At 46.0% G+C, this 12076-nt stretch overlaps 1 protein-coding gene across 5 annotated transcripts in view; it reads right to left on the reverse strand.

Annotated features, from left to right (window-relative positions):
- Positions 1-259: 259 nt before the first annotated feature.
- Fars2 (phenylalanyl-tRNA synthetase 2, mitochondrial) overlaps positions 260-12076 on the reverse strand; it is a 413321-nt gene continuing 401504 nt past the window's right edge. For all 5 annotated transcript variants that reach the window (XM_034510757.2, XM_034510759.2, XM_076939185.1 and 2 more), the window contains one exon: positions 260-554. In XM_034510757.2, the coding sequence (XP_034366648.1) occupies positions 416-554 (139 nt within the window). In that variant the 3' untranslated portion in view covers positions 260-415. The remainder of the gene's footprint in view (positions 555-12076) is intronic.

Genomic DNA, 12076 nt, shown 5'->3' on the forward strand with positions numbered 1-12076 from the left:
ACCTACAGCCAAGCAAAACATAAACACTAGGCATGCCTGCACAATATCCAGTTCCTGAGATCCTTCTCTGTGGCTTCATTCATTACATGGGTGGAAGAGCCTGTCAGGCAAGAATCATGCCTGGTGCTTAATGGAACCCAGGGACCAATTAACCACATGGAGAGCCGATGGGCCAAGCACTTCTAAACGAATAGCAGGGAACTCTTACATCAGTGTCTGTTTTCTCCTTCCCCCAAATAAAAGACAAATGCTATGTCAATGCTTCTAAAAAGTGATCCTTTATTTCCTGAAAGTCCTAAAGCAGACCCATTTATCAAATGAGGACAGACACACTCCAGTTCACAAACACTGTGGCTCCCCCTTTCTGGAGAGTTCTGCAACCCAAGAGGGCTGCAGCCTGTGTAATACCACGACATCAAAAACGGCCCTCCACACCCAGCAGCTGCACAGCGGCCTCCTGCACAGCCTGGTGGACACTGCTGACTTCTCTCTGGGACAGTGTCCGTTCCATGTGGCGGTAGGTAATGCGGTAGCAGTGGCTGGTCCTGTGTGTCCTGTTGGGGGAGGAGAAAATGCAGGTAGGTGAGTGAAAGCGATGTCTGCACGATGGATTGACAGCAGTAGGGGTTATTCTTAGACAGCAGTTGCTACGTCACAGTGATATTGTATCAACTGCTAAGAGCAGACCTAGTGGGGCGGGAGCCAGGCATCAGTCAGGTATTTCCACAGAAGTATCACTGGCCACTAAGGACCACCTCTTTTAAGTGTGTGAGAAGTTGATGGTTAAAGACACAGTAGCTTGAATGATGGAGAAGATGGTTCCATCAGGCTGTGAAGTGGTTTGATAGAAAATGGCCCCCACAGGCTCATAGTGAGTGGCACTATTAGAGGTGTGACCTTGTTGGAGGATATGTGTCACTGGGGATGGGCTTTGAGGTTTCAGATGCTCAAGCCAGACCCAGTGTCACTCTCTCTTCCTGCTGCCCACTGATCCTGACCAGAAGAGGCCACAACATCTCCAATTAGGCAAGGAAGGGCTGGGCCTTCTGTCACATCAGAATTTTGGACAAGTGGGTTTCAGATCGGCTGGACCCTCTGGGAAACCCCTCACAAGAAGTTGACAGTCCCTTATGTGGCCACCAGAGCCCAGAGCCTCTGCTTCTAGGGTCTTCTTGGTGTGTTTGGTTTGTTCTCACATGGTGATCTCTCTTTGTCTCCCACCTTCTGATTTTAGGTCAGACTTGGATGTAGACAGAATAAGATAAGTGTCCATCTTGGACTTAGGCACCCCCCTCCTTTCTTTTATTCACTTTACATCCTGATCACTGGCCCCCTCTCACCTTCTCCTCTGACACTCATTGAGCCTCTGACAGAGTGGAGGCCCCCTGGGTTATTCCCCCACCCTGTCATATCAAGTTGCTGCAGGGCTAGGTGCCAGTTCTCCCACTGGGGCCAGACAAGACAGTTGAGTTAGGGGAACAGATTCTACAGATAGGCAACAGCTTTAGGGACAGCCTCCGCTCCAGTTGTTTGGGACCCACATAACGACTGAGCTGCTCACCTGCTACATATGTGCAAGAGGCTTGGGTCTGCTTATTCTCTGCTTCCAAGTATTTTCTATTTCTTCCCCACTCTGGTTTGTCCACTTTACTTTTCTGTCTTTTTCCCTCCCACATTTGAGCCCACATTTGGGAAGGTGGAGTTTCTAGGACCCTTTGCTGTTCTTTTCAGGGCCTGTCTTTAGTCAGGCACAGAGCCCCCATCTGCAGGGGGAGGCAGGAAGGCGTCACCTCCGAGGTGGTCACATGCAGGGCTGGCTGGCGAGTCCCTTCCTCTTTAGCTTCAGCAGTCCATTTTAGATGACAGGAAAACTGGCTTTCCTTCTACCCTTTCTCACTTTCCCACCTTAGCCCAAGTTATAAATTGAGTCCAGTAATAAGGAGAACCAGGTCTGTTTAGCCCCAGAGATTGGTTTGCCTTGCAAACACAGGCTCATGGAGCTGTGGCAAACTGCCAAACATGTAAGGACAAGGATTCTCTGAAGGGAGGGTTGCCCTTGGGTTGGGCTCAGAGCTCTTTACTGCACCACACCCTTCATGGAATCCTTTAGTGGGTTCACTCTGACATCTGCATTAAGCAAACAGCATCACTGTCCCCAAGATACAGCTGTGAGCTCAGGAGGCAGAAGTGACTTACCCAAGTTCAAACAGCAGGCCAATGTTACAGGAGTGGGGTCAGGGCCAGGCAACACAGCAGGAATAGGAGATAGTGTGTGTTGCTGTGAAAAGGTGCAGTGGGTTTCCAGACCACTAAACGTAGAGACACTACCTAATCCAGTAATTCCTAGGTCTGTGCCCCAGAGAATGGAAAGCGGCTGCCCAAACTCAAAGTCAGACAGGAGTTTGCTGCTGAGCCTCATGATCAGGTCTATAACCCCAGGTAACTGGGGAGGCTAAGGCAAAAGGTTCACACATTCAAGGCATGATTGGACTATAGAGTAAGTTCAAGGCTAGCCCTGGCAACTTCATGAGCCCCGGTGTCAGAATGAAAAGGGAAAAGAGGGCAGGGGCTGTAGTTCAGTGGTAGTGTTTACCAAAGATGTGTGAGGCCAGAGGTTTGATCCCCGCCCCCTCATACACACACACACACACACACACACACACACACACACACACACACAACTAGGGGGGAGATTTCCCTAAAAGCTCTATGTTTAGTCATTACCAACAGATGAATGGTATCAACAGATTTAGAATAGCCAGAGAATGTAATTCCAATGAGTGGAAACTAGGTGAACTTCAGAACCAAAGTAGTAGAAGTCACATATCACACACTGCATAGTCCCACTGTGTGAACATCTAGACTAGAAGTGCCCAATGGCACTGAACTGTATACTTTCAAAATGACTAATTTCATGTTATATGGATTTCATTTCAATAGAACAGAAACGAAACCTAGGCAGTCTGGTTTCAGAAGTCTTTACCACCACACTCCAGAGTCTATCGAGTACCTTCCTCCCCTTCACCTCTGAGCTCCTCCTATGACTCGGATCCCGAATTTCACCAAAGGCCCTGATGACTGGGAGGTAGTGGGGCCGTTAAGATGTAAGGTGTACTAGGGGTACTTAAGTTTATTAGGGATGAGAATGGAGAATCTGCCAGCCAGCAGTGGGCCAGTCGGCAGTAAGAGGGCTGGCAGCTACTTGGCAGTGAAGCCAGCTGTGCCACTCTACATGCGACACATCTGAGGGTCTCCTCGTCAGCCCATGGTGTTTTCCATGTGCACTGGCATGGTGCTGTTCATTTAGTTACAGAGCTGAACACTGCAGAAACTGAAGAAAGAAATTTGTAGTCGCTCTGCCTGTAGACACTGGACACAGGCAGCCATACGTGACCATCCTTGCCTGCTTCGGAGTGATTCAGGACACTCTGCTGTGCCTTCCCCAACCAGCCTGACATCCCCCGACCCCCTTTCAGGGTCCAGTCCAACTGGAGAAACAAAAAGCGTGACTTGCTTTTTCCTGGGTCCTGTTCCCTGCTCCACTGTGAATACCAAGGCTTACCCAATTCCACCTCCCACCCAAGTCCAGATGCTCAGGCAGAAACTGAGAGCTGGGATGGGCAATCCCATGTGAGCTATGGGGAGAGGAGGCAGGCCAGCGGGACAAGCCAGCAGAGGGGGATTCTGTTTTAGTGCCTCCACCTCCTAGACTCCTAACTTTAGACCAAAGATAAAGCTGCGTGGGAGCCGAGAACAGTCCAGTCTGGATCAGTAAAAGGACTGTCAAAGCTTATGCCTAAAAGGGCTCAGTGATCCACTCCGGGTGTGCTGGGCTTTAACAGGCCTTGAGAGGACCTGTACCTCATGCTTACTGGCCCAGTATTCATAGAGCCAAGACAGGTGATTACCACAAGTATCAATCAGGAGACGAATGGAAGAAGAAATCAGGGGGAACACACACTCAATGGAATACTACTCAGTCTTTAAAAAGGTAGGATCCTGTCATCACAGCAACATGGATAATCACAAGGACATTATGCTTAGTGGAATAAGACAATTACAGAAGGGACACAGTGTATGTTCTCTCTTATTATTAGAACCTAAAGAAGCTGGTCTCAAAAATGAACTGGGGGGCTGCCAAAGGCTGGGGTGGGGACAAAAGGTCAACAGGAGGAAAGTTATGGAAAGTGAAAGGAACAGGCTCTAGTGATGGGGCAAAGCAGATGACCCTGGCTAGTAGCCCTGTTCTGAATACTTTAAATCAGCTACAAGAGGATATTAAGTGTTTTCAACACGAAGAGATGACGAATATACCAAACACCTTGATTACTGTATCATCACATATCACTCAAAATATTATATTGCATCCGAAATATTCATATTTGTATCAGTTTTAATGTGAAAAAGGTGAGCAATAAATATCTTAAGAACCAAACAAAATAGAGTGATAAAGTGAACCATTCTCAAAACGACTTGAAGATTAGCTAGAGCTCCTCAGTTCAAAGTATGCCAAGGGGGGATTTTCTAAAAGGGTGCAGGGCTCTGGGACCTGCTGGAAAGAAGGAACAATGGGTCCGAGTCTTGGTGAGGGACGGAAGGCTTCTATTATACAACCACTAGGTTCACCGTGGCAACCAAACTAGCTCTGAACTTGAAATAAAACCATTCCTCACATGCAGTCCAAACCTAGCTCCTACAGCATCCACAATAGTCTGCTTTTCCATCTGTGACAGAGCAGCTACTCTGTGTTCTTGGATGGTACGCCTGACACCTCCCAGAATAGATCAAGCATGACCAGTGGGCACTGCAGACACTGCCTATCCACACAGAGATTACTCAGTGCAGGAAGATGCTGTCCAGAAGCGTTCCACTAACAAAGTGTGAAAGCCGGGTCCTTGGCTTCATCTTCAACTAGTTCCTGCTTGTTAGAGACAAAAGTTCAGCCTGGGCCCATGTCATGAGCGTTCTGCTCAGTGGAGAGGACAAGTCCATTCAGTACACTCATAGGCTTGTTGGACCCAGACAAGAGGCACAGGGTGGCAAGAAGAAGAGGGAGGGAGACAGCTCTATGTCACTTCCAAGTATAGGACTGAGAGCTGATAGGATGTGGGAGAATGGAGAAGAGCTTGACTTTGTAGTTAAAGAGAAACCTGGTCCCAATTCCTATTCTCTTTGCTGTGAGATCTAGGGCCCTCTGCATGACCTCTTGTGTCAGAGTTCTTGCCTATGGAGTAAGACCTCCATTTCCTTCTTAGGTCTCTGTGGACAGGATGGGAGTTCTATACAGCAGTTATTTCAGAGCCTGCCTGTCATGAGTGGATTATCTACTTAGTGGTGGGAACACATTCCAAGACCCCAGTGGCTGCCTGATACAGCACTAGCAACAAACACTATAGATATATTTTCCTAAAGTATGATTGGGGTGCCTGTGATGAAATTTGATTTAAATTTAAAATTTAAGCACACTAAGAGACTAACCCCTACTCCCACCCCAATCATCTGAGGCAGGAGAAAGAACTTGTCCAGGGGTCATGAGAGTGGGTGAGCTGGCCCTGACGGCTGGGGTGTGGGTGAATTGTTGGAGGATATCAGTGAGGGAGAGCTGACCCATGACTCCTCTGCTGTGAGCTAATCTTAATTCCTTCTGGCTCTAATATCCCAAAACTACAGGAATGAAGGAATATTCTGGAGGAATCTACCATCTGCATGGAATGAAATGGAAGGGCTGAGGGGGGCATGACCTCCATTCATTTCTCATATGAGGGGATACTGGGAGAATGGACAGCAGCGGGCTAGCTTCACCAGCTGAAGTTATTGCTTGGAAGAGCAGTGAAAGAAGGCATCCTCTGTCCAGTGAGTCTCCAGTCAGTCATCCATCAGATACCATCAGATCCGGACTTTGGTTCCATCCTCATCCCACCCTTCCCATAGCTTATCAGTCACTTTTGCACAGCCATGACCAAACACCAGACAGAAACGACAGGGGAAGAATTGTTTGGCTCATGGATTCAAAGGGTCTGGTCCATGGCTACTTGGTCCTGTGCATTTGGACAGAAGAAGGCTCATATCACGGCAGACAGAAAAGTAGAGACAGAAGTTAGAGGAAGGGCCCAGGGCAGGATATAGTCTGATCAAACATGGCCAATCTGTTGGCTTACATCACCTTCTAATAGTATCATAATATAAATATATCAATTAATTAAATCAGTGATTAGGTCAGAGGTCTCAGGTTACAGTCCCCCCAAAAGCCTGGAAGCTCTGGAAGACATTTTATATCAAACTGTAACAATAGCAAAGAGGCCTGCCGGCTGAGTTTCAGAACACTTTGTCTTCTTGGCCTGGTGTTCCCTGGAGACCCTTCGGAGCTGTGCATTTCTGTAGTTGTCAGCCAGACGAGGAGCTAGCCACAGATAAGTGTCCCAGTGCCACTGCCAAGCTTCCTGTCTCCCAGAGGGACTTCTGTTCCTCCAAGTCAGTCATAAGAAACTGGACCAGATGGTTCCTCTGACAGTTTCTGCCTGGGGAAAGACAGCTCCCATGCAGGCAGTGATAGAGGCAGGACCAGCAGCTGGGAAAGGAACCAAGCTGGGCCACCCCCACCGGTCCACTCGCTGGTCAGCCTCAGTTGGCAACTTAAGAGCTCTGCAGAGACACATTTTACAGGGAAGCAGTGCTTTTGAACATCAAACACCTGCCAAGTCCTCTGGGAAGTTCAAAGCACCCCCAGGTTTTTTTTTTTTTTCTAACTCTCCCCATAACTTCTGGTACTGTTGAGCAGTGGCTTCTGCCAAGCAGGCCTAGGGAGGGAGGTGGAGTCCAGGCCTCCTGCAGGGTGGGGCTGAGGTTCTGGATCTTTATCTAAGTAAGACTGAAAATAACTACTTTGAGAAGTCTTTTAATGGTCTCTCTTACTACTGCTTCTCGGCTAGGCTCTGGAGCCAGTTTCTAATCTGATACAGGTTCTTATTCTACAATATAAATACAGACTCATACAGGTTTTAAAAGACTGAGAAAAAGAGACAAACCAGGGTAATTGTTTCAGACATTTCAGGCTTACAGTTAACAACTGATCTTAAAGTATGTGCAGGCAGCATGACAGAGCCTTTGCTGTGGCCTCTGAAGACCCAGGTGATCACAAATGTTACATGTGACAACATGGATGCACACTGAGGACACAGCATTTAATGAAACAAACCACAAACGAAGGGCCAGCATTCCATGACTGATATGCAGAGTGCCTAGAACAAGCAGCAGGGGCACAGGCACTGCCATCGGCTGGACAGGTGGTGAACAGGGGCGGGTGAGCGGGGACAGGTGAGCACAGGCAGTGGGTACAGAGTTTCAGGCTGGGGAGATGACTGAGTTCTGGAGATGGACAGAGGTGATGGTTACACAGTGTGCACGTGCTCAATGCCACCGACCTGTGCACTGAAGAATGGCAAAAGTGGAAAATACCATATATATTCTAGCACAATAAAAAGGGAAAGGGGCAGTGCCTAAGATAAGCCAAAAATAGGAATCCACATTATATTTAAACCAAAACCCAAACATCAGAGAATGGTTCTGGATGCCAGTGCTGGTCCATTCTGAGTTCTGCCCTGTTCAGTGGAGTGCCTCCGAAATTCCAGACAGAGAAGCCAAGGTACCCCACATCTTATGGAGATGATTTTTAAAATTCTCCCTTCATAATACAGCAGGGATTTCCCCTTATTGGACAACTTCTTTTCCAATTTTTTTTTTTACTGTCTTCCAAGGCATCTTCTTACACTTCTAACAAAGGTGAAAACATGTCTTGTTTTCAACTGTGTGCAAGATTTGAAGGTGATTTCAGTTTCCTTTCTGGCCTGTCTGCCAAATTCAAGTCGCCAGAGCTAGCTCTACCTGTGTGCTGTTACAGGGCTGCTTCTTGACTGTGTTGACAGTGGCCACCAAGTCAGGTTACAAAAGATTGGTGACAGACAGGTGAGTCGCTACAGTTCCAGCTCAGCCCATTGATCAGCAATTGTCATTCTGTGCAGCTGGTTCATCACAACTATTTATTCTGTGCTGAGGTCTGCACTGTGGGAGATACAGACATGTAAATGAATTGCTTGATCAATATATGAATATTCATGCAGCGGCCAGTCCGCCTGACTCAAGGGTAGTGAAGAAATCTCCCAAAGCAATAGAAAGAGGGATGCCACTGCATAATGACATTGTGGTCAGTGATAGACAGACCACATACATGATTACACTCCTGGGAGTCTGTACCATATAGTGACAAGTATACCCACTTTCATTTATGGAATTAAACTGTAGAATGTTTGGTAGTGTGACCCATGGCCCAAAGCTCCTGCCACCATACCTTTCCTGCTGAGATGGACTGTACCCTTAAACCATAAGCCAAGATAAGCCCATCTTCCCTTAGGTAGCTTTTTGTCAAGTATTTTGTCACTTCAGGTGAAAAGGAACTAAACCAAAGAAAGGCCCTTATTTGGGGCAGCCTCACCGCATACAGAGGCTGGCAGGCAGTTAATGTCAGAGCTGAATGGAGGATTTCAGTACCGTGATCCATTCAGCTCCACCCCATGTTAATAGTTACTGTTTGAGCACACTGTAGACATTCCCCAACTCCACTATTCAGAGTAGAATCCCATGTTGTACAGATTTTAAGACTCAGGATCACATTTGAAAGAATCACACATTAGTAAAGAAAGATTTACAGACTTTCTAATGACATTATTTTGAAAAAAAAAAAACAAAAAAAAAAACAAAACTGGGGGCAGGGAGAGACTATGGATCTAATCTGCAGTGCTGGGGACAGCACACAATGACAGGGACTCCCTGCAGTAAGCCAGAATGGAGACATCTCAGAAGCCCGCTGCAGCTCTTGGTAAAAAAACAAACAAACAAACAAACAAAAAAACAAAACAAAACAAAACAAAAAAACCAAACCAAAAAACCAGTTGTTCCCATTTCTCCTAACCTTAGCCCTGGACAATGGCTGGATAGACTTCATTTGTGCATGCCTACTTTTCAGTTGGCCTTGGTGTGCATAATTATTCTACTATATCTGACTTTTTTGCTTCTTTCTCCTTCTGCTCTGGTGAATTCTGTGAAACTAGATGTTCCTTGATGTAATGATTCTTAGACAATTAAAAATCGAGGCACAGTGCACAGCACAGTCCTAATGGCCCAAGTGCATGCTGTGTGTTCTCATCTTGGAAACAATGCAGTAACTGCACAATGGCAGTTCCAGATTAATGCTTGACTTGCAAAGAAAGTTTGAAGAAATTATTAGAAAATGAAATAGAGCCAACACTGGGACCCCAAGAAAGAAAAAAACTATTAAAGTTATGAAAGATGCTTTGCACAACATTTAAGAGTGGTCCCTGTATAAGCAAATATAGAATATGTAAAATCTTATACTAGTAAAACCAAGTCAAAACACTGGGACTCTTAGGAGAGTCATTGTGTGCAATGCACAGAAGCAGACAGCTAGCGGAACTACTGAGCTAAGGGTTAACTTGATTCTTTCTGACCACTGCCTGGCAGCTTTGCCCATGTCATTTATCATTAGAGCTTCACAGGAAAATGCAAGTAGCTGACCCTGGAGCTCTGTACTCTGAAGTATAGTAAGTCAAAAGTTAAAGTTCAAGTAATGATAAGTTTGTGATTATTATTATTTTGGCCGCAGGCCTAGGAATAGGGAAAGCTTGAAACTTTGGGGAACAATTGTAAATCTTGATTCTTTGTGGGATGTGGCTATTCTTTTGAATTTGATTTGGCAATGATTATACAATGTCTGTTTTTTCTACTTGCTTTTGGAGTATCAATAAAAGATGGGGGCAAGAGAAAGGTGAGAGAGCAAGTAGGAGCATGTGGAGAGTGAGTGAGAGGGTGAGAGAGCAAGCGAGGTGTGTATGGAGAGTGTGTGTGTGAGTAAAAGGAGAGTGCATGTGGTGTGTGTGAGAGCGTGAAAGGGGAACACACAGGTGTGTAGGAGTGTGAGAGTTCAAGAAAAGAAAAGCGCACAGGAGAAAAGCAGAGTGCGCAGGAGAATGTAGAGTGCGTGCAGCCTCAAGCTGCGAGCAAATGAGCGAGAGAGAAAGAAAGCAGAGTGAGACAGAAGAGAGAGAAACTTTAAGCCTTGAAAGATTGCCTTTCAGCTTGTACTCAAAAGTAGTCTGTGTCTATTTATCATGCGCCTTCCAGATAACCCTGCTTCCAGTTGAGAACTCGGATCCGGTGTCGAGGCTGGACCCTGACACTATAGTGCCATTTCTTCCCAGTAGAAAGTCAGAGATCAAGGGGGAGGAGACAGAATAGGGATAATTTTTAGGCAGGGTGAGCATCTGCTATGCTATTCTAGGTTGGGATGATGCAGTGATGGATGGCTTCATTAAGTGTCCCTGCACAAGTGACACAATTTATGAACTCAAAGGAGCCAAAAGAAGGCAGATCTGAGAGCTCTTCCAATCCATGCCTGTGTTATTCCTACAAAATGTGATTGCTACTATGTCGGTCTATCCAGGGCTTCCCCAGTGTGGCCCAAGAGGCTGTTCTCTTCACATGGAACTGACAAATGTGTCCTGTGATTTGTTCTCCTTCCTGGTCATGGATTTAGTCTAGTCTCTTTCTTCCATGGCAGTTGGTTATACTCTTTAACTCATGACCAGCAGAAAAAGAGCAGAATGATTCTGCCTCAGGTACATAAGAACCATCAGGGGTCAAAGAGGGAAGAGATCTTGGAGCGAAAGGTGGTCCATGTCATAGGTAACATCACTGTTTGCAGTGTCAGGAATATAGTCGTCAATCCATTGATCTATCCAATTCATTACTGAACTCATTTTGAAATGAATAGTGTCCACCCTAATCTACTCTGTGCCATGTATTCTGCCAAGTGCTGAGAAGCTAAGAGCGGGATACTACAAGCCAGACATGAGCAAGCTCCTGCAGAGCTTCCAGCCTAGTGCAGGAGATAGGTACTAATCGAAGAATTATGAAAAGTGTAAATTACAACTATATTAAAGGTTACAGAGAAGATGTACATGGTGCTATGAGGCTACATAAAAGGCCCATTAACTTAAAGGTCAGAGAAGGTTCCCTGTGGGCGAATCAGAGCTGAGCCCTGAAGGAGAATGGGAGCCAATGAGGTATAAGAAGCAGGATGACAGGTCATGCCACAGATAAAGGCCTCGAGAGCTTGCAAAAGTAAAGAAATAAAAAAGCAAATTCTAATTTCTCACCTTCTGAGTGACAGAGTCATGCTCAGATCTTCTCCTGTCAGTTTCCTTGAGGAGAGACTTCTTTCTGCCTGTCACACCAGAACCTCATCCATGCACCACTACGCCCAAATGTCCTAGAGTTGTGTGTATGTGTGTTTTCAATAGAACCCAATCTCTCTGCCACATGACACCCTAACAACACGTGGACTCTAAACTACCAGTTCACTAGCATAGTGGAATGTAAAGCTGCCCTGGTGCTGGTGACATGAGGACCTCACCTCTGGTGTTGGTGACATGAGGACCTTACCCACGCCTGCCCTCTTGCTGGGGTGGCCTCTTCCCCTGGTCAGATTCCAGGGCGTTCACTGAAATACTAATCAGGCTTTCATCCCAGAAGAAAGCCAGGCTCACAGAGGCTCAAAATCCACTCAAGTATTAGGTCACAGACAAGGAGTCCAGATGCCTCCAAATGCTCTTACCCTATATAAGGATGTTATCTGACGTTAGTGGTCAATGTCTCAATGGAATCCCTATTTCAAAGTACCTGCAGCTTTCAAAAGGCTGTTTCCACAATGAAACTTGAGGACAAAACTCCAAAACAGTATTTTATAATCTTATAAAAAAAGTGATTTTGCTTGGGGTAAAGGGGGAAAGGGTTGGGGTATTTTTTTTAAGTCACCTCATTCTTGCTACTTGGATGAATCTACTCTCCAATTCTCAATAAGGTAGAAGCAGTATTATTTGCTCCTAAATATTCCCTCAGTTTGGAAGAACCGGTCATGTAAGCAAAGCCTTGTCAGCAACTTGGAACAAAGCGTTAATAAAGTAAACGTCAGAGTCACTAAAACATCCAACAGTATTATTGACTT

The sequence above is a fragment of the Arvicanthis niloticus genome, chromosome 8 (assembly GCF_011762505.2).
Source record: "Arvicanthis niloticus isolate mArvNil1 chromosome 8, mArvNil1.pat.X, whole genome shotgun sequence".
In the NCBI taxonomy this organism is placed as follows: Eukaryota; Metazoa; Chordata; class Mammalia; order Rodentia; family Muridae; genus Arvicanthis; species Arvicanthis niloticus.